The sequence below is a fragment of the Manis pentadactyla genome, chromosome 4, assembly GCF_030020395.1.
Source record: "Manis pentadactyla isolate mManPen7 chromosome 4, mManPen7.hap1, whole genome shotgun sequence".
Classification (NCBI taxonomy): domain Eukaryota; kingdom Metazoa; phylum Chordata; class Mammalia; order Pholidota; family Manidae; genus Manis; species Manis pentadactyla.
Window position 1 is genome coordinate 27,767,723 of NC_080022.1, and position 22,542 is coordinate 27,790,264.

At 50.8% G+C, this 22,542-nt stretch overlaps 2 protein-coding genes across 3 annotated transcripts; one reads left to right on the forward strand and one right to left on the reverse strand.

The window, feature by feature from the left end:
* Nucleotides 1-42: 42 nt before the first annotated feature.
* SH3D21 (SH3 domain containing 21) lies at nt 43-21,259 on the forward strand. The gene is given in 19 exon segments (XM_057499447.1): nt 43-102; nt 1,109-1,436; nt 1,526-1,594; nt 1,837-1,952; nt 2,182-2,251; nt 2,422-2,475; nt 2,579-2,626; nt 2,779-2,826; nt 2,829-2,878; nt 4,801-4,891; nt 5,090-5,128; nt 13,146-13,239; nt 13,335-13,385; nt 13,505-13,591; nt 13,637-14,215; nt 14,217-14,579; nt 14,674-14,737; nt 14,809-15,557; nt 21,114-21,259. Coding segments are annotated over 18 exon segments (2,718 nt in total). The 3' UTR covers nt 15,316-15,557; nt 21,114-21,259.
* Nucleotides 15,781-17,322, reverse strand: EVA1B (eva-1 homolog B). Of its 2 annotated transcripts, none has more exons than XM_036876595.2 (3): nt 17,184-17,322; nt 16,698-16,801; nt 15,781-16,473 (listed from the first exon to the last, which is right to left on the reverse strand). In XM_036876595.2, exons 2-3 carry the CDS (start codon nt 16,762-16,764, stop codon nt 16,049-16,051), a joined length of 492 nt encoding a protein of 163 aa, XP_036732490.1. In that variant the 5' UTR covers nt 16,765-16,801; nt 17,184-17,322; the 3' UTR covers nt 15,781-16,048. The 2 variants fall into 2 exon arrangements, with proteins under 2 accessions (XP_036732490.1, XP_057355994.1); XM_057500011.1 differs by lacking the exon at nt 17,184-17,322 and adding an exon at nt 16,941-17,151.
* Nucleotides 21,260-22,542: the final 1,283 nt, after the last annotated feature.

The window sequence follows — 22,542 nt, forward strand, 5'->3', positions numbered from 1 at the left end:
TGGTCATTGTCACCGTGTGTGTGTCTAAGTGTGTAAGACAAAATGTCTGTGGATGCTGGGCCCCGGCTGGCTCAGCCCGTCTTCACCAGCCCCACTCGGTTGGTCTGGGAGGAGCCTCAGGCACCCCTATGCTGGCTAGTGACTCCTCACTGGTTTGGCTTGCCTGTACCTTGGACGTGCCCGGAGATCCAGATTTTTTCACTGTGGTGTGTGGTGGGGTAAGGACTTTGGCTTCTAAGGTGGTAGGGCAGGGATCATGGGGTGTGGATAACAGGCTTAGCTTTTCTCTGTTCACCACTGAGCAGGAAGATTAAAAGTTCGACCACATGAGAGTGGCACGAAGTGGGCTCTAACCTTAGGCCTTTGCTTAGCTGTGAGGGGGAAGGAGCCTTGAAAGCTCCTGAAGTACTTTCTTCCTGTCTCCTCCCAAGGAGGATCCAGAGGTGTTTTCTGAGACCAAATTAGGCCCCAGTGGCCGGAAGCTGGGGCCTTCGCACTCTTCCTCTTACATGGTGGGTTGGGAGTGGAGGGGTGGCAGGGAGGGACAGCCTCCCAGAGAAAGCAGAGTATACCAGCAGTAACTGTATGAACAGTAGCCGCCGCCTCCACCCAGGCACCGCCCTAAAGCAGTGATTGCCTGCTGGTGTGGGGGGGTGGTTGGGGGTGTGTGGCATGTGCCTCTCCCCACCTTTTACCCTTCAGGTAAAAGCTCTCCCGCAGAAAAAGGAAGATACGGGGAAGGCTCTGGAAATGGCGGGCGGGCGCTCTCAGGGCCAAGGCTGGAAGGAGAGGCGGCTAGACTGGAGTTTAGGTGACTAGGCAGGGAAGAGCATGTGGGGAGGCCGTGACTCCACACAGGCCAGAGACCACCCTAGTCATCATCCCTGGATTGGGGGCCAAACCTGCTGAGCCGGGCCGCGGGCCCACCCACCTCACGCACACACGCCCTCACCAGCACCTGGAGCCCGACCTATCGGCTAGTGTCTGCCTCCTTTTATTCACAGCCTAAGTAGTTGTCCCACCCTGCCCGGGCCAGTGCTCGGCTGTCAGAGAGACGGCACTATCCTTCCTACCTGCCCGGCTCTGGAGGGCGTCCCGGGAGCTATAGGTATGTGCAGAAGGTTGGGGTGGCTCCTCTGCAACCGTGTGGAAACGGCAGCAAAAGCCTACACCACCATTCCACGCTCCCGTGGTCTTCTACGTGGAGCCTGGGACTCGCGCCGCGGGCAATCTGCCCCGACTGGGCCCTTCTGAGCCGAGCCCGCCCGATTCTCCACCCGCAGCGGTGCTGGTCCTGGCCGGATACCGCGCGTAGGAGGAGGATGAGCCGAGTCTGGCACCCGGGGACGTGGTCCGGCAGGTGTGCGAGGGGCCCCCACGCGGCTGGCTGCGAGGAGAGCTGGGGGGCCGTTGCGGCCTCTTCCCCGACCGGTTGGTGCAGATGAGGCCTGGTCGGAGGTCGGGTCGGGGTATGTGTCTCATCTCTCGTCTCCGGGAGCTGAGAGCCCCCTCGGGTGCCCTCATTTCCAGGAGATCCCGGAGACTCTTCTCAGAGCTGGGGAGACGTCGAGACCGCGCTGTGCGCGCCGCCGAGGTGAGCGCCGGGCCCCGGCGGCAGGCTGGCGGAGCCCCGCAACTGGGGTCGCCCCCAGCTCGCTTTGGCGGGCGCGGCTGTGGAAGGGGCCTCGAGGCCGCCCTGCGGTCTGTGATTGGTTCTCGAGTACAATGCCCCGCCCTGGGGCGGGGTCTGGAGGAGCTACGAACGCGCTCGCCGCCAGCCCCTCCCCAGCTAAGCGGATTCGCAGCTTCGGCGGCCTCACTGTCGTCCCACCCCAGGTCGCCCCACCAAATCTTGGGGCCCCCAAAGATGGTGCAAAGTGAACTTCAGCTACAATCCGGAGCAGGCAGACGAGCTGAGTCTGCAAGTTGGGGAGATTGTGGAAGTGATAAAGGTGAGGGATTATGGGATGGTTTGGGGGGAGATGATGGATGGAGCACGCTTTGGGTGAGGGGAGATGGGTGAAGGGAGGGTATGGGCGACGGGAATGGCGAGGGGTGCAGAAATGAGAAAGGGAGGGAGCAAGGGAGGAGGGGGTTCATCGGGCAGAGCCAAGGGTGTCAGAAGTTAAGAGAGGCCCTTGGGGCAGAACCAGATGCCCCTGCATCATCCCCCCTCCCCAGATTGAGGACGGCTGGTGGCTGGGAGCCTTTCCATCCAACTTTGTGGAGTTGCTGGACAGTGGGCCCCCAAGTGAGACCTGGACCGTGTGGACCCCCTGAACCCCTGTGACCTGAATCTGCAGTCTCCAATGACTCTCCCAGTGGCCTGAGCCTGAGATGCACACCCCCTGACCCTCTGACTCCTCCCGCCATCTAAACTCTGAATTTAGTACCCACCCTAACCTCAGTGTCCTCCACCAGGCCTTGGTAACCTAGACATGCCTTCAATCAGCCCTGGGCCCCAGCGGCCTCCCGGTAAACTGGGTGGAGCAAGCACAGAGATGGTGACCTTTCCTTCCTGGGTTCCAACCGGGAAGAAAAGTGGCTCAGCATGTTCCTCCCTCCCTTGGCTCCCACTAGCTGAGCAGCCTGACCTATAACAGCCCTCCAGACTACCTGTGGACAGGTGAGCATCCAGCCAGAGGGTCCCTCGGAGCCCCCTCCCCCAAGACACTCGTACTTGGGGAGAGGGGACCGACCCAGCTAGACTGATGGAGGAGAGAGCTGCTGACTGATTTGGGGAGGGGAGTCAGCTTCAGGGGACTGATCTCCCCTCAGTCTCTCATCCCAAGACCAACAGGGTCCTGTTTGACTACCAGCCCCAGGCCCAGACGAGCTGGCACTGTGGAGGGGGGATGAGGTGGAAGTACTGAGGAAGGTATGAAAGGCACAGGGCGGAGGAAAGTGCAGGGAAGGTGTTGAGAAGGGGACACCCTGGAAGGAAGGAGCCTGGGGATCTGGCTCACCTCCCCACTGGGTATTTCTGCCGGAGTCCAGCTCCAGCGCAGGGGTGTGAAGCCCAAAAGGATGAGACGGAGTCGGCGCGTGGAGAGACAGGACACAGAGTCAGATGGAGGTGGTCTCTTGACAAAGTGCCGATGACAGCTTTATTTATACCATTTTGCACAAGGATATGATTATTTTTTATTGTTCTGATGATTCATTAGTATAGGCAGTTGGTTAATAAGTATAGGCAAGCTTTTTTCTTTTCCTTTCTAATCTATTCATGGTTGGTCAAGCGTTAGACACGTGATTGTTTTTCTGTTCTTTGACTGAAACTTTTCTTATTAATATGTACTCTATTGTGTTTTACGTTTCTATGCAACACAGTTTCTAAGTAGTGCATATGACTGTAGGGGCATGCAGTATGTAGCAGCGACTATGGAGTTTATCAGCTCAGGGTGAAATACAGGTCACCTAAGTGCCACAGTTAGCTAGGATTCTTTCCCACAAAAATATTCTTAGAGGCTTTAATAAATTTATAATCAATCTAAAATCATAAACTCATATCTTCATCTTATACTCCTTTATAGGGCACAGTAGGCAGCAAACTAAATTTCCCCTTTTTATCTACATTTCTCTTTCTTCTATGTGGATACCAAAATCTCCTTGACATATGCTACACAGGTCTCCAAAACTCCAGTACTGCAGGGACTAAACAAGTTCTTACATGCATTCATATCATAGAAACTGTTTCTGTTTTAACTACAAACTTTAAACTATAAACAATCATGTCAAATATAATGTATGATTATTCATTTGATTTTTATACTTCATATATGAATCTAATAAAATGTTAATGTAGTATGTAAATGCAAGATATAGATAGAAAGCATGATTTAGAACTGTAAGAAGGCAGGTGTAGATGATCAGGTTTGTGCCTACAGACCAGGTCTTAATCCAAACTGAACAAGTGCAACAAAACATCCACAGGTGTAGAAGATTTCTCTCAAAACTGGGGGGGTGAGGTTCTAAGCCTCACCTCTGTTGGCCCCCTTTTTCTCACCTGATGCCCCACCTGTGACGGTGCCTGTCTTAGGTTGTTCCTCCCTTGAGGAATCTTACCCGTCTCTGGCTAACCAGTCATCTTATGGGGCCATACAGGGAGATGTAAAGCTGGTAAGTGAGAGAGAAGTAATATTCTTTGAAAAGGTTAGTTTTTCACTTCTTTGCATATTTATGCTCCGTGGCTTCTATGCCCAGCACTTGTTTTGAGGTATCTTTACTTCCTGGAAAATTATGGTACTTGGTAATTTCACGTATGAGGCACAAATTCTAGTAAAGGGCCATAATTAGGAAAGAAGAAAAACAAACTATAGAAGTAGTAGAGGGAAGAAAACATGAGATGATTAATTAAGTGTCAACAGGGTTATTCTATTCAATATTTTCTCATGACTCTATTTCTATAAAACTTTCCATCACTAGTTTCACTAGCAAAACAAGGGGGGCATTCTCAGTGGAAATGGGGTGGTCAATGTTTGACTAACAGCAGGTTTCGTTACTTTATGCTAAGATCACCATTTGGCCCCTGCGTGTTCCACTCTTCAGGAGCACTGTCCTGAAAAGCTTCTGGGAAACTTATGTTCTCATCTTTTTCACACTGCTCAGCAAAGGTTAGCTTAGCCCTTGGAAACAATGCAAGCAAAGACAGAACCAATAGTATAATGGAAAAAAACAAAATCAAGGTGGGTAATAGGGGGAGCCAGCTGCGAAGGCCCCTGATTTGTTGGGGGTCTTCCTCCAGCCTGAGCTTTGCTACACAGCTTGAGTAGCATGGCTCCCGGCATATTTCTTTCCCAGATCACAGAGGATATGGGCTGGTGGGAAGGAGAGTCGCAAGGAAGAAGAGGAGTTTTCCCAGATAACTTTGTGCTCCTGCCACCTCCAGTGAGTACAAAGCCAGGCACTGTGGGGCAGTGGTGGGGGTGGAGTAGAGGTGGGTTAGGGGCAGGACAGGCTACTCTGAACAAGTTGGGGGTCATGGTGCTCACGGAACATGCTGGAGGGTCACCCCTAAATGAGGATGGCCCTAGACATGTGGGGGCTCCTCTTCAAATTCTGATACTTCTCTTCTGCACAGATCAAGAAGTGCACAGATCCCCAAGGCAAGTGGGATCTCAGGAATCAGGTGGGTGCCAGGGAAGCCTGGGATTGGGGGGACTGCTCTCTGGGAGACCCACCAGTCCAGTTGCCCCTAAATACCCACAGCTCCCCACCATTCCAGTAGACCCTCTTAGGAACTGTCTTCTCCTGGGTTAAGGGCCCAGTAGGAATATATGTGGGTCACTGTGTGGGAGCATGTTAATTTGTGTATGTTAATAGGTTCGTGTTTCTCTGTGTATCTTGAGAATGTGACTATCAGTGTGTTTAAATTTGTTTCATTTTGTGAGGAAATGTATGAATTGATATGTCTGTATGACTGTGTTTGCATGTCTTAAAAGTGTATGTGAAAAGCTCTGTATATATGTCTGTTGGATATGTGTCTTAATTTATCTTTTAATGTAATATTTCACACATGCAAAAAATGTACATATGTGTTTTAAAATTTAATATTGAACACCCTCAAATACCCATGCTCTTATGATCCAAACCTAAGAACCAGCAGAATACTGCCAGTGGTTTGTCCATTCTGCTATGTCACCCATACCACAGGGAACCACTCTCCTGAATTGTGTGTTTATAATTCCCTCGAATTTTTTATTGTACTCACATATGTATATGCCTTAACAATGTACACTTAAGTTTTGCTTGTTTGGGGGCTTCCTGGAAATGATAACATGTGTTTACAGTTTTCTGTGACTTGGTATTTCCAATAACATGTTTCTAAGATTCATCCATGTTGTATATATATGGAAGTAATTAATTTTTCTCTGCTATCTACTATTCCTCAGGGAATTTACCAATTTATGTATCTGGTCTCCTCCTGATGTTGGACATTTTTATTGTTTCTAGTTTTGACTACTGCAGTGCTGCCATGGATATTCCTGTGCCTGTCTCCCAGTATACAGGGATGTTCCCCTAGGATATAATCCTGGGAGTGGCCCTGACTATAGAGAATGAATGTAAAACTTTTATGAGATACAGTCAAATTGCTTTCCAAAGTGATTGTACACTTTAACACTCTGCCCTCGGTGTATAAGAGATCCTATTGCTCTGAATTCTCTTCAGCTCTTGGTGTTGTCAGCTTTCATTATTTTTGTGAATCTAGTGGGTACAAAATAGCATCTCATTGTGGACTTAATTGGCATTTCCCTAGTTAGTAATCATTTGTTGGAGTTCCTTTTATATTCTGACCCAATTCATTATGGGTTATACATGTTATAAATATTTCCTGCCAGTTTGTGATGTGTTGTCTTTTTTTAAATGATGTTCTTTGATGAAGGGGAGTTCTTAATTATAATACAGACATACCAGTCTTTAGGGGTTAGCCGGCTTTTCCTTGTTTAAGAAATCCTTCCTGCCCCAAGATCAAAAAGGCATTTATATTTTCCTTAAAACTTCCAAAGTGTTGTTCATTTTTAAGTGCTTTTATCTATGTAGTATTGATTTTTAATAAATAACCCAATTATACCTTTTTCTATTTGAACAAGTAGTTGTTTCAGTATCATTTATTATTTTCTGCATGTGAGTTTTACACAGGTTTATTTACACAGAATTTATTTCTAGATACCTCAAAGTTTTTACTGTGTCTTTTTTAAAAATTAGCTATCCTTCTGTGTAATGCAGGAATAAAGAAATGCATTGAAATTTATATATTGATTTTATAGTTGGCTATGGTGCTAAACTCTATTTCTAATTGTTTATTTGAAATTCTTAGTAAGTTTTATATGACACAGTCATGTCATCTGGAAGAAATGACAGTTTAGCTATTATCTTTTCCACTCCTGTGCCTTTTAATTGAATTTTCTTGTTTTACTATAATGGCTATGATCTCAATACATTGAATAGAAGTAGAGATGCTGAACATCATTACCATGGTCTTAATTTTAAATGGAATGCTTCTAACTTTTCCTCTTTAATAATGATGTCTGCTTAGATCTTTTGTTAGATATATTTTTGTCAAGCTAAGAAAGGTCCTTTCTATTTCTAGTTCACTTAGAATTTTTATCCAAGAGTGAGTGTCAAATTTTCTCAAATTGTTTAGGTGAATCTTCTGAATGATTCTATGGATGTTATCCTTTAATCTGTCAATGTGATGAGTGACATTTGTAGAATTTTCTAGTATTAAGCCATCCTTACATTCCTGGGATAAATTCAAATTGGTCATGGTTTATTATCTTTTCATATATTTACTGGAATACTTTCCCAGTTTTTCATAAGTTTTTTGCATTTATTTTAACTGTCCTTATCCAATTATGAATATTATGCTGGCCTAATGAATGAGTTAAGGAGTATACATTTTGTTTTTAAATTTTCTGGTAGATCTTACTATATAAGATGGGAATCTTCTTTCCTCAAAAGTTCATAAACTGCGCCTGAAATTCATCTTGCCCTATTTTTTCCTATTATGGGAAGATTTTAAACTATTTTAAATTTCTTTAATAGTTATTGGTAAGTCTGGCTAAAATTCTTTTTCTTTTTCTTCTTCTGTTTTTTTTTTTTTTTTTGGCTTAAAACAATAGAATTTTAATTTCTTGCAGTTCTGGAGGCTAGACATCTGAAACCAAGTTGTTGGCATGGTCATGTGAAGGTTCTCAGAGAAGAATCTTTCCTTACCTTTAGCTTCTGGTAGTTGCTGGCTATCCTTGGCTTTAGATACAACTTCATTCTCTGCCTCTGCCTGTGTCTTCACCTGGTCTTCTGCCCTGTGTGTCTGTGTCCAAATTTCCACCTTCTAATGAGGACACCAGTCATCGGATTTGGGCTCACTCTAATCCAGTTTGACCTCATTTTAACTTGATTACGTCTGGAAGACCCCTTTACTCTCTCAGTTGGCTTCAGCTTGAAACTCCAAGGGAAAGAAATTAAGCTGTGCAAGCTTAGGAGACTTGCACAGATAGCATTCTGTCTCCTGATCTCTGGGTGCAATGGCTGGTCAAAAATCTGGCTAAATTTTTTGAATCAGTTTTAATAAGTTGTATTTTTTTTTTGAGAGGGCATCTCTCATATTTATTGATCAAATGGTTGTTAACAACAATAAAATTCTGTATAGGGGACTCAATGCACAATCATTAATCCACCCGAAGCCTAATTCTCAACAGTCTCCAATTTTCTGAAGCATAACGAACAAGTTCTTACATGGTGAACAAGTTCTTACATAGTGAATAAGTTCTTACATGGTGAACAGTGCAAGGGCAGTCATCACAGAAACTTTCGGTTTTGATCACGCATCATGAACTATAAACAATCAGGTCAGATATGATTATTCGTTTGATTTTTATACTTGATTTATATGTGAATCCCACATTTCTCCCTTATTATTATTATTATTATTTTTAAATAAAATGCTGAAGTGGTAGGTAGATGCAAGATAAAGGTAGAAAACATAATTTAGTGCTGTAAGAGGACAAATGTAGATGATCAGGTCTGTGCCTATAGACTAAGTATTAATCCAAGCTAGACAAGGCCAACAAAACATCCATGGATGCAGAAGATTTCTCTCAAAACAGGGGCAGTGAGGTTCTAAGCCTCCCCTCTGTTGATCCCCAATTTCTCACCTGATGACCCCCCTGCAACTGTGCCTGTCTTAGGTTGTTCCTCCCTTGAGGAATCTTACCCGTCTCTGGCTAACTGGTCATCTTCTGGGGCCATACACGGAAATGTAAAGTTGGTAAGTGAGAGAGAAGCCTTATTGTTTGAAAAGGTTAGCTTTTTACTTCTTTGCGTATTTATGCCCTGTGGCTTCTATGCCTAGCATTTGTCTTGAGGTATCTTTACCACTTGGAAGAATTATGATACTCGGTAATTTCGATATGAGGCACGAATTCTACTAAAGGGTTGTAATTAGGAAGGAAGAAGAAAAGCTATAGAAGTAGCAGGCAGAAGAAAACATGGGAAGATTGATTATTTCTTTGACATATCTTCTTGCAGAGTAACATAAGCATGTATAGGTTTTAAACTACTAATTAAATTGCGTGCACACATTAACATAATAGGAATACAGATACATAACAAAAGCAGACCTACAATTACCAGCCATATCCAGTGAAACCAAGAAAACCAGTTAGGTACCCTAGGCATTTGTGAAAACTTATCAATGATATGATGGATATTGTCTAACTGATTTGAATAGTTTGAGAAAAATCAGACAAATTAAAACAACACATTCCTGGGAACTGTTCACATCCCATATGTTCTTTTAACAGTAAGTAGTCTATAGTCGCATGATTTTGGAGCGACTTGCACTTCTCCTAATTCTTGGTTGAGTTCCGTCAGTATAGATCCAGTCAAATTTGTTGTTTTACTGTATGCACAGGCCAGCTTAGATATCTCCTTCTTCATTCCAATGGCAAGTCCAGGAACCGGTGGGATGAATGCAGCTACAACTGCAACAGCGCCAGGATCTTTGTTGAAGTTTTTTGATGATCATCTTCTGGAATGACTCTTCCAGAGGATGTTGATGTTGGAAGTTCTTCTTCATATCGTATCTTAATTTGTTTTCTGGGTAGCCCAATTAGGCTTTGATCCTCTGTATAAACACAAACCCTTTGCCCACACTTTGATATGACCTTTATACCATTGTGAAGAACCTATTGGAGATCACCACACAGGAACTGCTTTTTTTTTTTTTAAGAGAAAGGAATATTATCAGAATAAGTTTATTTTTTAAATTATCCATTTGATGAATGTTTTCTAATTATTTGTATGAAGTTATTCATAATCGTCTCTTATACTCTGTGTCTGCAGATACCATCTTTTTTCAATTCTAATAATGTTTGTTTCTTCCTCTCTTTTGTTCAGTCTCACCAGAGTTGTTAATATACTCAAATATTTTTTATAAAGCTTTTCTATTGTACCTTTTGTTTTCAGGGTTCATCTATTTTGTAGTGTGCATTGTACGTCAATCCTTTTTGTTGCACAATAATATTGTATAAACACGTGGAGCATTTCATCCATTAGATGATGGACATTTAGTTGTTTTTACTTTTTAGCTACGAGTATTTGTGTACAAGATTTTGTGTGGTTGTGTTTTCATTTCTCTTGGATACTAGGAATAGAATTGCTGGGAGCTACGGTAACTCTGTTTCACTTTGGGAAGAACAATTTTTCAAAGTGGGCATCTCATTTTATATTCCCACTAGCAGTATGAGGGCTCTAATATCTCCACATCCACACCAGACCAGCAGTTGTTACTGCCTTTCTTATTATAATCACCTGATTAGGTATGAAGTGGCATCTCACTGTGGTTTTGCTTTGCGTTTCTCTGATGGCTTTGTGTTGTGCGTCTTTTCATATGTTTATTGGCACTTGTAGATCTTTTAGAGAAATGTCTGGATGCTTGCTCCTTTTTTAAATTGGGTTACTTTTTACTGTTGAGTTGTAGTTCTTTCTGTATTTTTGATAGAAGTCCTTTTTTAAATAATTTGCAAATATTTTCTCCCAATCTGTGCATTGCCTTTTCACTTGCTTGGTGGTATCCTTTGATACACAAAAGTGTTAAATTTTGATGGAGTCCCACGTGTCTTTTCTTTGGTTGCTGGTGCCTTTGGTGTTGTATCTGTGAGACCAGTGCCAAATCCAGCATTATACCCCAAACAGAGTGAGCTCCCTTCCGCCATGGTGGTGGAGCTGCTGGTTCTCACAATGTGGCCCACCCTACAGAAGGCCTACAGGGGTCAAGCAGGCAGGGGCAGGGCAGGGGCCAGGCATGGGGGCAGCCCTAGGCAAGAACACCTTCAAGCATAAACACTCATCAGATTATTTTGTGCTTTTGGTCGATTTCCAGCACACTGAAGTTGTGGTTTTGTCCAATTTTATAGCTGCCTGATGAGGTGAGGGTGTGTCTGCTACCTCACTGAGCCGTAGTCAGGCGCCAGCCACTTCTGTTACCCATTCCTTCTCACATAGCTTACAAATTTTTCATTCCTTTTCCAGTGGACTAATTCTCTCTCTAGCTTTTTGGCTATATTTAACCTGCTGTTTAACCTATATTGCACTTTACTTCAAGAGTGCTCTTTTTTCATCTCTAGTAGTGTTTCATTCTTTCTTTATTTTATTTATTGCTTATTTAGTCCTCATGTTCCCTTTGTTGCACGCGTATCGTTATTTCTTCAAATATTTTGCACATAGCCGTGCCGTGTTCTCTACCTGCCAGTTCCAGTGTCTGCTGCGTGTTGGGTCTGCTGACTCCTGCTCTTGGGCCTGCCTTCTCGTGTGTGTGTCCTACGGTCTTTGAGTGTGAGCTCATGACTTAATCTCAGCCTGTGGGTGTCTGACACATCTTAGTAAGGGAGGACCTCTTCCCTAGAGGACTGACTTCTACTTCTGCCAGTAGCCAAAGCATACCAACCACTGGAGATGGCCTTAGCTCTCGGGGAGAAAGTGGTACAAGGGTCGCGCTGCTGGACAGCTGCCGTGCTTGGGGCCCGCAGGGAGTCCAGGGAGCAGAATCTGGGACACCTGCTCCTCTGGCAGGTGTCTGCAGGCCCCAGTTCCCCCATTATTATGGACCTTCCCTACTTCTTTGAAGTCCAACAGTGCCTCAGAATTGTACCCCAGGCAGGATGTAATTGCTGTCTAGTGGGAGGGCCCTACTGTGCACCTAATCGGCCACACTCCAAGCAGCAGAAGTCACAGTTAACATTACCCAGCTGTGACTGCCTATATGCTAAACACTCTTCTAAGCACCTCACATGAATTCAGTCACTTAACCCTCACAACAGCCCTGTAAGTTATATACTGTTGATACTTGTATCTTATGGATGAGGACCCTGAGCATAGAGGGGTTAAGTTCCCTACCCAAGTTCTCACATGGCTGACAAGTAACCGTAGGGGAATTCAAAGCCTGGTGTCTGGCTCTGGGACCCGTGCTCCGGCCCACCATGACACGTTGTCAAGGAATTAGGGTATGTATCTGGGTGAGATACTGGACATGGGACTAAATGCCAGCATGTGTGCATAAGCCAGAGTGGCTGTTCATGTGTCCATGGATATGAATGTCACTGTGACTGTTCACTCTGATGTCACGTTCTCCATGTGGCCTTCCCTGACCACCCCACTTAAGACTGTACACTCCCCTGCCTGTTCTTCCTCAGTGACCCCTAATAACTTCCTAACACACTACATATTCTACTTCTCTTGTCTGCTTCTCCAGTAGACCACGAGCTCACTGTGGCTGCTGTGGGAAGAAAGCGCTGTAGGCGCGGTGAGTGCAGCCACAGCCTGGGTTGGAGGCTACTGCAATAGTCCAGGTGAAGATGGTGGTGCCCTGATCTGGAGTCTTAGTGGTGACAAGGGGTTGAATTCAGGGAGCTTTGAACGTCAGGCAGACAGGATTTACTGATGGTTCAGGTGTGCAGCAAGATTCAATAAAAGGGGTCCAGGATGACTCTTCATTTTGTCATCTGAGCCACTGGGCAAAAGGATGAGATGGAGAACAGCGGGCGAGAGGCAGAGTGAGGGGGGGAGGGGGCTGGGAAGCAAGAGATTTGTTTTGGGTGTGTTAAGCGTGTGATGCCAACTAGCTCTCCAAGTGGAAATATCGAGAGAGTGGTTGGATATGAATCGGCAGTTTAGAGTAGAGGAAGGGTGCTAGAGATGGGAATTTGGAATTTGTTGGCTTATTGACGATAATTAGCCCATGAGACTGGTGAGCTCTCCTGGGGAGTAAATGAGATAGAGAAGTTCAAGGGAGGGTGGCCTGGAAGGGGGAAGGTTATTGCCATGGTCTAGGCAAGAGATGAGGTCTGAACCAGGGAAGCAGCTGCGGGCCCTAAGCAAGGGTCAGGTCTTAGAAAAGTATGGATAAAAAGCTGGCAGGATATGGAGCCATCTCCCCTACAAAGCCTTCCCTGATTTAACGGTCTGGTAAGTGTCCCTTGGGGGTGTTCTGCAGTTCCCTATGCCGATGTGGCATGACGGCGGTAAGCTTACCTGGAGCCACCAGGAAGCAGAGTCAAATATTCATCTCCTATGCCCTGGCCAGCAACCCTTAGATGGATGGATAAGCGAGTGAACAAATACCACACTCCCCTCTCCCCTTCCAGCTCCGATTAAGGAACCAAAAATGATGATGCCCAAAACAGCCCTCCCTGGAGTCAAGGAACTGGTGACAGCCACCACTGGGCCTGGCAAAATCAGGTGAGGAACAGGGTCGGGGTGGGACTGGGGGAGGGTACAGAGGAAGCGCTGCTCCCTGCCCCCCACCCCCTGCCTCTGATGGGCTCCTGTTCTAGGCCATCTTGGACACCCAGTGGAGACAGCTGGAAGCGCCCCTCCAGAGACTGGTAAGTCTCACTGCCTCCCTTCAGTGGAGTGAGAACTGGGGGACAGGGATGGGGTGGTTGTGCTGAGGGACAGACTCCAGGTTAGAGGAGGCCTGAGCCCCTGATGCTCTCTGCCATAGGCTCCAGTGGGATCCCAGGCTGCCCTGGCAGAAGGCGATTCAAAATGCAGGCTTCTGGGCAGTGCCTCACAGCTGGTCAGGTGAGAGGCCCTGAGACACAGGCACATGGGAATCCTGGGCAGAGTCTGTATGATGTGCAAGGGGGAAGGATCCTGGACCAAGGGGAGCCAGACTCAAACCATCAAGGCACCTGCCCTCAGCTGAGACCTCACACCCATCACCACAGGAGAAAGAGCAGAGAAGCCTAGCGAAAATCCCTCCTGCAACTAAAACCCTGACTCTGGACAAGACCCCGAGCCCAGAGAAGCCCCTGTCTCCAGATAAGGTGCCCAGCCCAGAAAAGACTCTCTCTTCAGATAAGGCCCCCACTCCAGAGGGAACCCTGAGTGCAGATAAGGTTCCTACCCCAGAGGAGACCCTGGAATTCAAGGCCCCAGCCCCAGAGACCTCCCTGACTCTGGACATGCACTTGTCTGTGGGTGAGGCCCCTGGCCCAGAAGTCCCACCTGAAGGTGAAGGCCCTGGTCCAAAGTTGGCCCCTCCTGTGGACAAGTCCCCACCACTAGAAAAGATTTTGACTCCAAAGCAGGTGTTCTCTGAAGAGGCCTTCACCATAGACAGCACTCAGTTCCATCACTTCTATCTGGAGGAAACCCTACTGACTGTCCTGTCTCGTGTGGCCAGTGAGGCTCAATCCCAAGAGGAGCAACACCCCTTCGGTGAGGAGGAAGCTCCCACTACAGTCTAAGTCCAAGCCAGGGTGCATGCCTGCTTTGGAGAAAGTGCACCCCCAGGAAGAGTCTACAACCCTCCCTGAGAAGGGGCCTGTGAAGTATGCACCCCCAGAACAAGAGGAGGTTCCCAAAGGGGAGGTGACCCCCAAAGAAGTAGCGCCTGCTCAAAAGAATCCACATGTTATCAAGCCAATGCGGGAACCCCAAGAGACTACCATCCTCCAATCCCTGGTCCCACAAAATCCCACGGAGAGCAAAAGTGGCAGGGACGACATCGTAAGGCTACAGGAAGAGGTGCAGTCTTTAAGGAGGCCGCTGGAGCTGATGGGGGTGCAGCTGGAGTAGGTAGGGAGGGGCACGAGCAGGTTGTGCGGGAGGGGATGGTGGCTCCAAGCCTGCCTGGCCTACCCTTCCCTTCCGCTCTAGTATCTGCAGAGGGAAACTGGTCGACATCTGGGGGGAGCTGAGAAGGGAGAGGGAGAAGCGCCTGCTGCTGGAGGTGGGTGGGGTGCGGGTCCCAGGTGGGAGGGACTGGCGGCTGGCCGCCCCCTGACGCCCTCTCCCGACTAGGTTTACAGGACGCGGAGGACCCAGGAGGCCTGGGCCGGGGCTCGGTGCACGCGCAGACGCAGACTCCCTGAGCGTGGGCCCGGGAGGGACACGGAGGGAAGTCTGGCTCCGGTCACCCGCGTCCTTACACACGACTCTGGGAAACTCAAGAAAATAAACTCTGCAGTGTACGCGCGCACCGCGCCTGCCTGGTCCGGGCGGGGGCGGGGGGCGGGGCCGGCTGGCGCTCCGGGCCCTCCGCATTCCTGCAGCCTCTCCCGGGCACATCTGGCCAACATGTGGCTCCCATTACGGTTCCCAAGGCTTGCGCGCGGCTATTTTTATCCACCGGATGGCTGGGGGTGGGGAGTGGGGGGTGTCTCCTTCGGACGCCAGCCCGGCGCTGGAGAAATGGCCGGCAGGAGGGGTCCAAGTAGGGTCGGGCTCTGCCCGCGGGCGCGGATTCCGGAATCCAGCTGTGCGCAGAGGGGCCGCGAGGGCCTGCTCTGGAGCCCCGACCCCTCCTAGTTGGCTCCACTGTCCGCTCCGAAGGACTCACAGGAACGCACCTTGGCTCAGACACTGTCTCCACAACCCAGCTCAGGCACACGTAATCACAATGGGGCGAGTAGCGCCTTAGCGTTGTGGTCAGAGCCCTGAGGCCTGGGGTGAGGTGGGGGATGAGGGTGAATGCAATGATGCGTGGACCCAAGGTGTTTGTAAGGACCGGGGCAAGTGCGCCCAGGCGTTTCCTGGTAAAGAATGCATTTGTGAGTAAGGAATGTGATGTGTGTGTGTGAGGACTGTGAGGTGGCGGACAGTGTTTTTGCTCTCTCAAGTGAATGGGAGCATGTGTGCTGAGGCTTCGGGTGGGTGGATGGTGGATAGCCTGGTAAAGGAGTCGAGTCGGGTCTTGTCCTGGGGCGCCCCGCAAGGCAGCAGCCTGCGGACGTCACGGGCAGGGGTAACAGAGGCAGACCGAGTCACTGAGAATGAAGATGTCATTGGTCACTTTACCTCTTAACGTTAACCCAGAGAGAGGGTGGGGCCCCTGTGTCCTGCCCTTCCCCCAGGGCCTCTGGCAGGACAGAGGAAGGATGCTTCCCAGAGGGGGGAGTCCAGGCTCAATAGCACCGAGGGAGTCGTGGGGGAGGGGCCTCCATAGCACCGTGGGCAGGGGCAGTCCCAAGGTCCTGGGGCAGCCGTGAGCGCACGTGCATGTCCAGTACCTAGAGCGCCTTGCAGCGGAAGCGGTGGCGGGTCAGTAATAGTGCATGCGGCCCAGGGTGCCTGTGGCCGTGGGGCTGGGCCCCAAAGTGCCGGTGCCCAGCAGGTCGGGCTGCCCTGTGCGCCAGATCTCCCGCAGGATCCGTTCCCGCTCCTCTAGGCGCTGTGCCCGCTCCAGCTCCTCTGCCGACGTGAAGACGTTGACGCTCAGGGGCCCGTCGGGCTCTGCGGACTGCTCGGGACCCGGCAGCGTGTCGTCGGGGCCCAGCCGCGTCACCGTGTCCTCCTCGTCGTCGTCGTCGGGCTCCAGGGTGCTGCTGCGGGGGTCCCGGCGCGGGGCAGGGCCCCGGGGCCGCTGGCGGGGCGCGCAGGAGATGCTGATGACTAGTAGGCACAGGGTTAGCAGCAGGCCAAAGCAGACGCCCAGCACGAAGTAGAGGCCAAAGCTCTCGGGGTTAGCTGGGGGTCAGAGGGCAAAAGTCATGGGGAGCCCTGGTGTGTGGGAGTCGTTACATCCCGAAAAGACCTCAGGTTTGGGTTTGGGGGCTAAGAGCGTTACCCATTACTTTAAGGACATTAGGTAGCTGCCAACGGGCAATGGGGCCCCGGGAGGAGGGAAGGGAAGGGGTGGAATAGGACCTCAGAGGGGCAGGGGAGGTCCATGTCCCCGGGGCCGCCCTCACCGCGGATGTGTGCGAAGGCAGCCAGGCTGTTGCTGAGCAACTCCATGTCCCTTCGGGGGGCATCCATGCCGCTCTGGCGGGGGTGGGGCAGCTCCCCTGTCAACCTGCGAGGTCAGCAAGGTCAGATCCTAGGGCCCCTAGAGTTGACCCTGACCCCGCTTCCTCCTTGGGGCAGCCCCTCTCCCCGGAAGAACAGCCCCAGGGTCCACCCTGGAGAGACGGCTCCCTAAGTTCGTTACAGACCTAGGCCCTGTCTTGGGATCCTTTCCCTGGGCGCCGACCCCCTCCAACCTGGGAATCAAAGGCCCCGTCCCCTTGTGGGGTCCCCAGGAGAGGCCCGGTTTCGCCGTCCCGGGAGCTGGATGGAGGAGGGACGCGGGTGCCTCCCCCCACTCCCTAGGCAGGCTCCGGGGACGGGGAGCCGCGGCCGCCGTCCTCTCCCACCCCGCCTGCCCCGCGGGGACCTGGTGGCCCGGGCTCACTCACCGTCAGCGCCCGCTTCCCCGCTGCCCGGCCCCGCGCGTCTGGCGGCCGTATACACCCGGGGCCCGGCCGCTCCCCCCCGTTCGTCCCTGCCGCCCCGCCCGCCCGGCTCGGCTCCCAGGCCGCGGCAGCGCGGGCCCGACACGGGCCGATGGACCAGCCGGCGGAAAGTTTCTCCACGGAAAGAGGAGGGGCGGGGCGGGGCGGGGCGCGGGGAGGCGGGGAGGAAAAGGGCCGGGAGAGGAAGGGGAGAGCGCGAGCGGCGGGGAGGAGGGAAGCAAGGTCTGCGGGGCCTCTGCACCCCCACAGGAAACCGCTGGGGAGGCCGGTTGCAGGGACCCGCCCCCAGGCTACTAATTACAATAATAGTAATGAGGATGAACTGCTGCCCAGGTGCCAGGCAGCGGACTAAACCCTTTATAGTGTTCTTTCATTTAATCCTAACAACCCTGTAACGTGGGTACCATTATCCCCACTTGGCAGATAATTAACTGTCACAGAGAGATTGAATAACTTAACCAAAGGGTCACGATTTGAACCCACTGCTGGCTGACCCTAGAGCCTGGGCTCTTAACCCTCCCCTATACCTCGTTCTTCCTCCCAGGAGGCCCCCTTTCCAAGGGAAGACTGCCCTACCCAGCCCTGATGTCAGCCTTCCCTCAGACCCTCAACCGCTGATCCAGAGAGGGGGCTTTCATCCCCTTCTCCCAGGGCCCAGTGGGCAGAGGCTGGGGTGTGTCCAGCCAGTGGAGCTCCAGCCACACAGGGTTAATGAATGTTGGGCTGCTGCTCTGAGCCAGGCCAGCCTTGCAGAACCCAGCCTAGGGCCTGTGCTGGCCCTGTGCTCTGTGCCAGAGCATGCCACAGAGATGTGTTTGGCCGCCTGCACAACCTGCCCATGCACATGCGTGCATTTCCACCTGGGCTCCGGCTGTGCATGCACTGCATTATCAGTGTGTGCCCCTGGGGCTTCCTCCTGCCCAGACTCTCTGCCCCTGCCCCTGCTTGGGCCCCCCTCCTGTGCTGGGGCTGGGGTGAGGGGGAGTTCTTGGCAGGAGCTCTGGAGAGGAGAAGGGAAGGAGGGGGAGAGGAAATTGTAGACATAGCTGAAGGCGCAGCCTGAGGCCTGTGGGCCAGTGACCCCCATCCCCCCGCCCCCATCCAGGCTGGAGACCCCGACTCAGTCCTGAGACTGGGTTCAAGCAGAGGGCAGATCTAGATGGAGAAAGGATTAGGGCTGACTCCCATGGGGATGGGGAAAGGGCCCCCAGGGGTCTTTGTGACTATTTACACTGTGTTGTGAGCATGTGTGGAGGTATTTCTGCCCGTATCTCTGTATTTGTCTATTTTCGTGTTGTATCTGCATGAACATTTTTGTGGGGGTGGGGGTGGGTATGTCTGTGTATAAGTCTGTACAACCACTAGTCAGCACACGCTGTGTCTGCCTGGCGCTTCCCAGTGATGGGGTTCAGCAGTAAGCAGAGCGGACACAAATCTTTGCCCTCACTGAGCTGACACAAAGGCAGAGACAAACAATCCCGAGAAAGATCATCTGGGTGCTGCGGAGGGCTCCAGGGATGATGGAATGATAACGGGAAGGGAACCTGGGGTGGCATCTGAGTCCCAAAGAGGGGGCAGCCAGGCCAGGATCTGGGGAGCAGCCAGCAGGGAGGGTCGGTCTCCCGAGGTCAGAGCATCTGGGGCCAGCAGTGGAGGATCCTGGATGCCGTTGTTAGCGTCGTGAGAGGGGGGTCCCTGTGGCGGCTCAGTTTGGGCGGTCGTGCAGTGGGCAGGCTGGCGGCCGTCCCGGCAAGCAGTGGCTCGGGCTTGGCCCACAGGGCAGTGGAGGAGGTGAGGCAGGATCAGCAGAGGTGTTCTGAGGGAACGCCAGCAGGATGCCTGCGTCATATGCGGATGTGTGGAAAGGAGAGACTCGGGCAGGACCTGGGCAGCCGCTTGATGTTTGGCCTGGACCCCCGAAGAGAGCTTACCTGGGGATTGTTTCATGTTAGATTTGCCCATTAGACATCCGCTAGAGGTGTTAGGCCCCTGGGCAGGTGGAGCCCCAAGCAGGCTGGGCTAGAAATTGTGCTAGAGTCCTCAACACTAACGATGGATTTGATGCCCTGGGAGTGGGTGAGATCATCTAGGTGGCGGGGAGAGAAGAGAGGCGTCCAGAGCCCGAGCTCCAGCCTTGAGGGGTCTCGAGGAGTCAGCCTGGGGAGAGCAGTGAGGTGGCTGAAGACTGGGGCAGGCTAAGGATGAGGTCAGCCACGTTAAATTGGGCTGAGAGGTGGAGGTGAGGCCAGAAGCTGATCGCTGGCTGAGACGGGTGGGTTTCCACGGGCTGCATTCACACGTCGAATGCTACCATCCATGTGCATCCTGGTGCTGTGGCTTTCCTAGTGTGAGTGGCCATGTGTGTGGAGGACATCATGCCTCAGTTTGTGTGGCACACACCTTAGTCTCCATGAAGGTCTGCGGGGTGCCTCTCTGTAAGAGTTTAGACGTGTTTGCACCAAGCTGTTTCTGTGCATGCAGAGCTCTGGCAATGCCCACCTGCAGACAAAGGTGTGCCTGTGTCTAGGTTGGCACCCCAGGAGAGGTGCTGGAAGCTTTTGGCCCATGTGGGCCCTTCCCATAGTCCTCTTGCCCTCCTGGTCACCTGCCTATCTGCTCTTCTGCCTGCCTGTCCCTGCCCGCCAGCCTGTCTGTAGGTCGTCCCAGCCACCTGCTTTCTGGTCATGCTGGCTGGGCTCTCTCTGTGTATCTGTCACCTGCCTGTCTGGCTTACAGCCCTCCTATCCCCCTGCTGACTTCCTTCCTGTCTGTTGGCCTGTGACTGACCTGCCTGCCCATCTACCTGCTTATTGGCCGCCTCTCTGCCCTCCTGTCAGTCTGTGAGACTAGAGATTTGTCACCTTGGGAGGCACAGAGGTAGATACTAAGATGAAACCAGGAAAGAAAGGTCTTGATGGGAGGTCAGGGGGCTGTCATATTCAGGCCCAATGCAAAGCCCAACCCCCCACCCCAGTGGCCAAGCTGGGGCCTGGTTCTGGCTGCTCTGTTCCTGACACTGGGGCCTCACCCCACTGGTGGGGCAGGGACTGGCAAGGTCTTAGATGGAGGGAAGAAGGGGACTCAAGACCTCAAGACGTAAAACCTGCCCAGTCTTCTGAATGCCCCCGCAGGACCCAAGACAGCTGCTGGAAAGAAGGCACTGGGGAAGTTTGCAAAATGAATAGTGATCATTACAGATATTAAGTACCCTTCTGGCCCCTGGCACTCTGCTAATGCCATGTATGCGTCAGCCCTTTAAATCTTCCCAGGAACCCCATGCAGTTTATGGCATGATTCCCACCTTACAGAGGTAGAACTGAGGCTCAGAGAGGTTAAGTAATGCATGTACAATCACATGGGCATAAGTGGTGGGGCATGGACTTGAACTCCTCAGCCTGTGCTCCCAACCAGTCTTCCACTAGACCTAGTCTTGAGGTCATTGTTCTCCACCTCATCAGACCCACCTTTTTAAATATACTTTGTATTATTTCCTTTTATGCTCCTAAAATGAAATTATGGCTAACAGATCTACCTCTCCATGTAATTAAAAATATATATACATTGTTCTATAATACAAAAGAAATAAAGGGTAATAATATTTATGAAGTGATCAATTGCTGGGAAGATGATGGCTACACGTGCAAACGGACATTCATGGTGTCAGTGTCTGACATGGTGAGGAACTCTTGGTAAAGTCATGAACAAAACCAACTACCAGTTCCCTCTACTTTATACAGGAGTTGCATTCCCAGAAAATTCAGTGTATATTAGTTTAGTGTATATTAGTATAAAGTCCTTTGTGTTTATGTATAAAATGGGATTAGATTCTTGGCTCTGGTGATTACAAACAAGTTTTTCACTCATGTTTTGCAGGTAGAAGTAGAATCTGCTTCCTTGGGTTGTCTGGAGTCTGTGGCCCCAGCCCTAAATGCCAGCAGCACCCCTGTCCTGACAACCAGCCCCACCCCAATTCCTCACCCCCATTTGGACACACAGGATTCTGCCCTCGTGGAGCTCGACATCTGAGTAGGTGAGACAGATAAAATCAAGTAGCCAGCATATGATATACTATCAGGCTGTGATAAGCACAGTGAAGGCAAGTAAAGCAGGGTCAGGGGTTAGAGAAGACCAGATGGACATGGTGAGGGACAGCCTCTCTGAGGAGGGGACACTTTGAGCAGAGGGAATTGAGGGAGCCATGCAAATATCTGGGGAGAAGAGCCTTTCAGATGGAAAAGCCAATGCAAAGACCTTGAGGTGGTGAGGGCTTGGCTCATTTGGTAAGGAGGCCCCCGGAGGCCTGTGGGGCTGGAACAGTGAGGGTGGTGTGAGGAGCCCAGAAGTTAGAAGGGAGGCCAGGTGTGGAGCTCTGCGTGGTGTAGAGCTTTCTAGACCACAGGCAGGTCTCTGGTTATCCTGCAAGGGACAGAAGCCATCAGAGGCGTGTAAGCAGGAGAGACAAAACTGGCCTTTGAAAAGGCTCCCTCTGGCTGCTCTGTGGCCCCTGGGTTGCTGCAGGGGCAGAGTGGGAGCAGGGAGACCAGGAAGCAAGAGAAGTGGGCTCAGACAGAGTAGGTGCAGGGCTGGGAAGTGGTCAGATTCTGCCTGGCCCGCTGACAGAATTAGCAGTGGATTGGACATGGGGTAGGAGAGAGAGAGAGGAAGAGAGACAAGGAGTCAAAGCTAACTTGGCTTGGAAGCCTGAACAACTCAGCCAACCCAGAGCCCATTTCCTGCTTCCTTTCCCACTTCAGATGGCTCCGCAGCTCTGTCTGGCTTCTCTGCACTGCTTTCCCTGAGGACACTGGAGACCAGGCAGTGGCTACACTGATGGACACTTCTCCTTGTCTGATTTCTCTGGAGCATAGATGACTGTTGATCACACCCACCTTTCTGGTATTTTTCCCTACCTTTACTCCCAGGGCTCAGAATAAAAACTAGAGGAACGAACCAAGACATTTCGATAATGAACCAACAGCTCTGGCGTGTGAGCTCATGCCAGGCCCATTCTAGATGCTGAGGATACAAGAGTGAGCAAAACCGAGTCCCTGCCTGCATGCCCCTTACTGTCTTGGGTATTGAGTGTAAGCCTGCCATGTGTGGGTACCTGGGCGATAACCTGTGCACAGAACAGAGGCTGATGGGGGTGGGGGCAGGAGGAAGGCTGAGAGGGAGACAAGCCCTAGGGACGGCAGCTGGGCAGGCTGGTGTGTGACCGTGGTGGGCTGGGAGTGAGGGGACCTTGTGTGTGCATCCAGGGCAGCTCGACAGCTAAGGTATGGGCCAGATGAAATGGGCAGAA

Bases quoted from the DNA above. Each gene is read 5' to 3' on its own strand.
- EVA1B (XM_036876595.2), bottom strand. From the start codon at position 16,764: ATGGATGCCCCCCGAAGGGACATGGAGTTGCTCAGCAACAGCCTGGCT. The intron at 16,474-16,697 runs GTGAGGGCGGCC...TCTGACCCCCAG, and splicing joins TGCCTTCGCACACATCCGCG to CTAACCCCGAGAGCTTTGGC.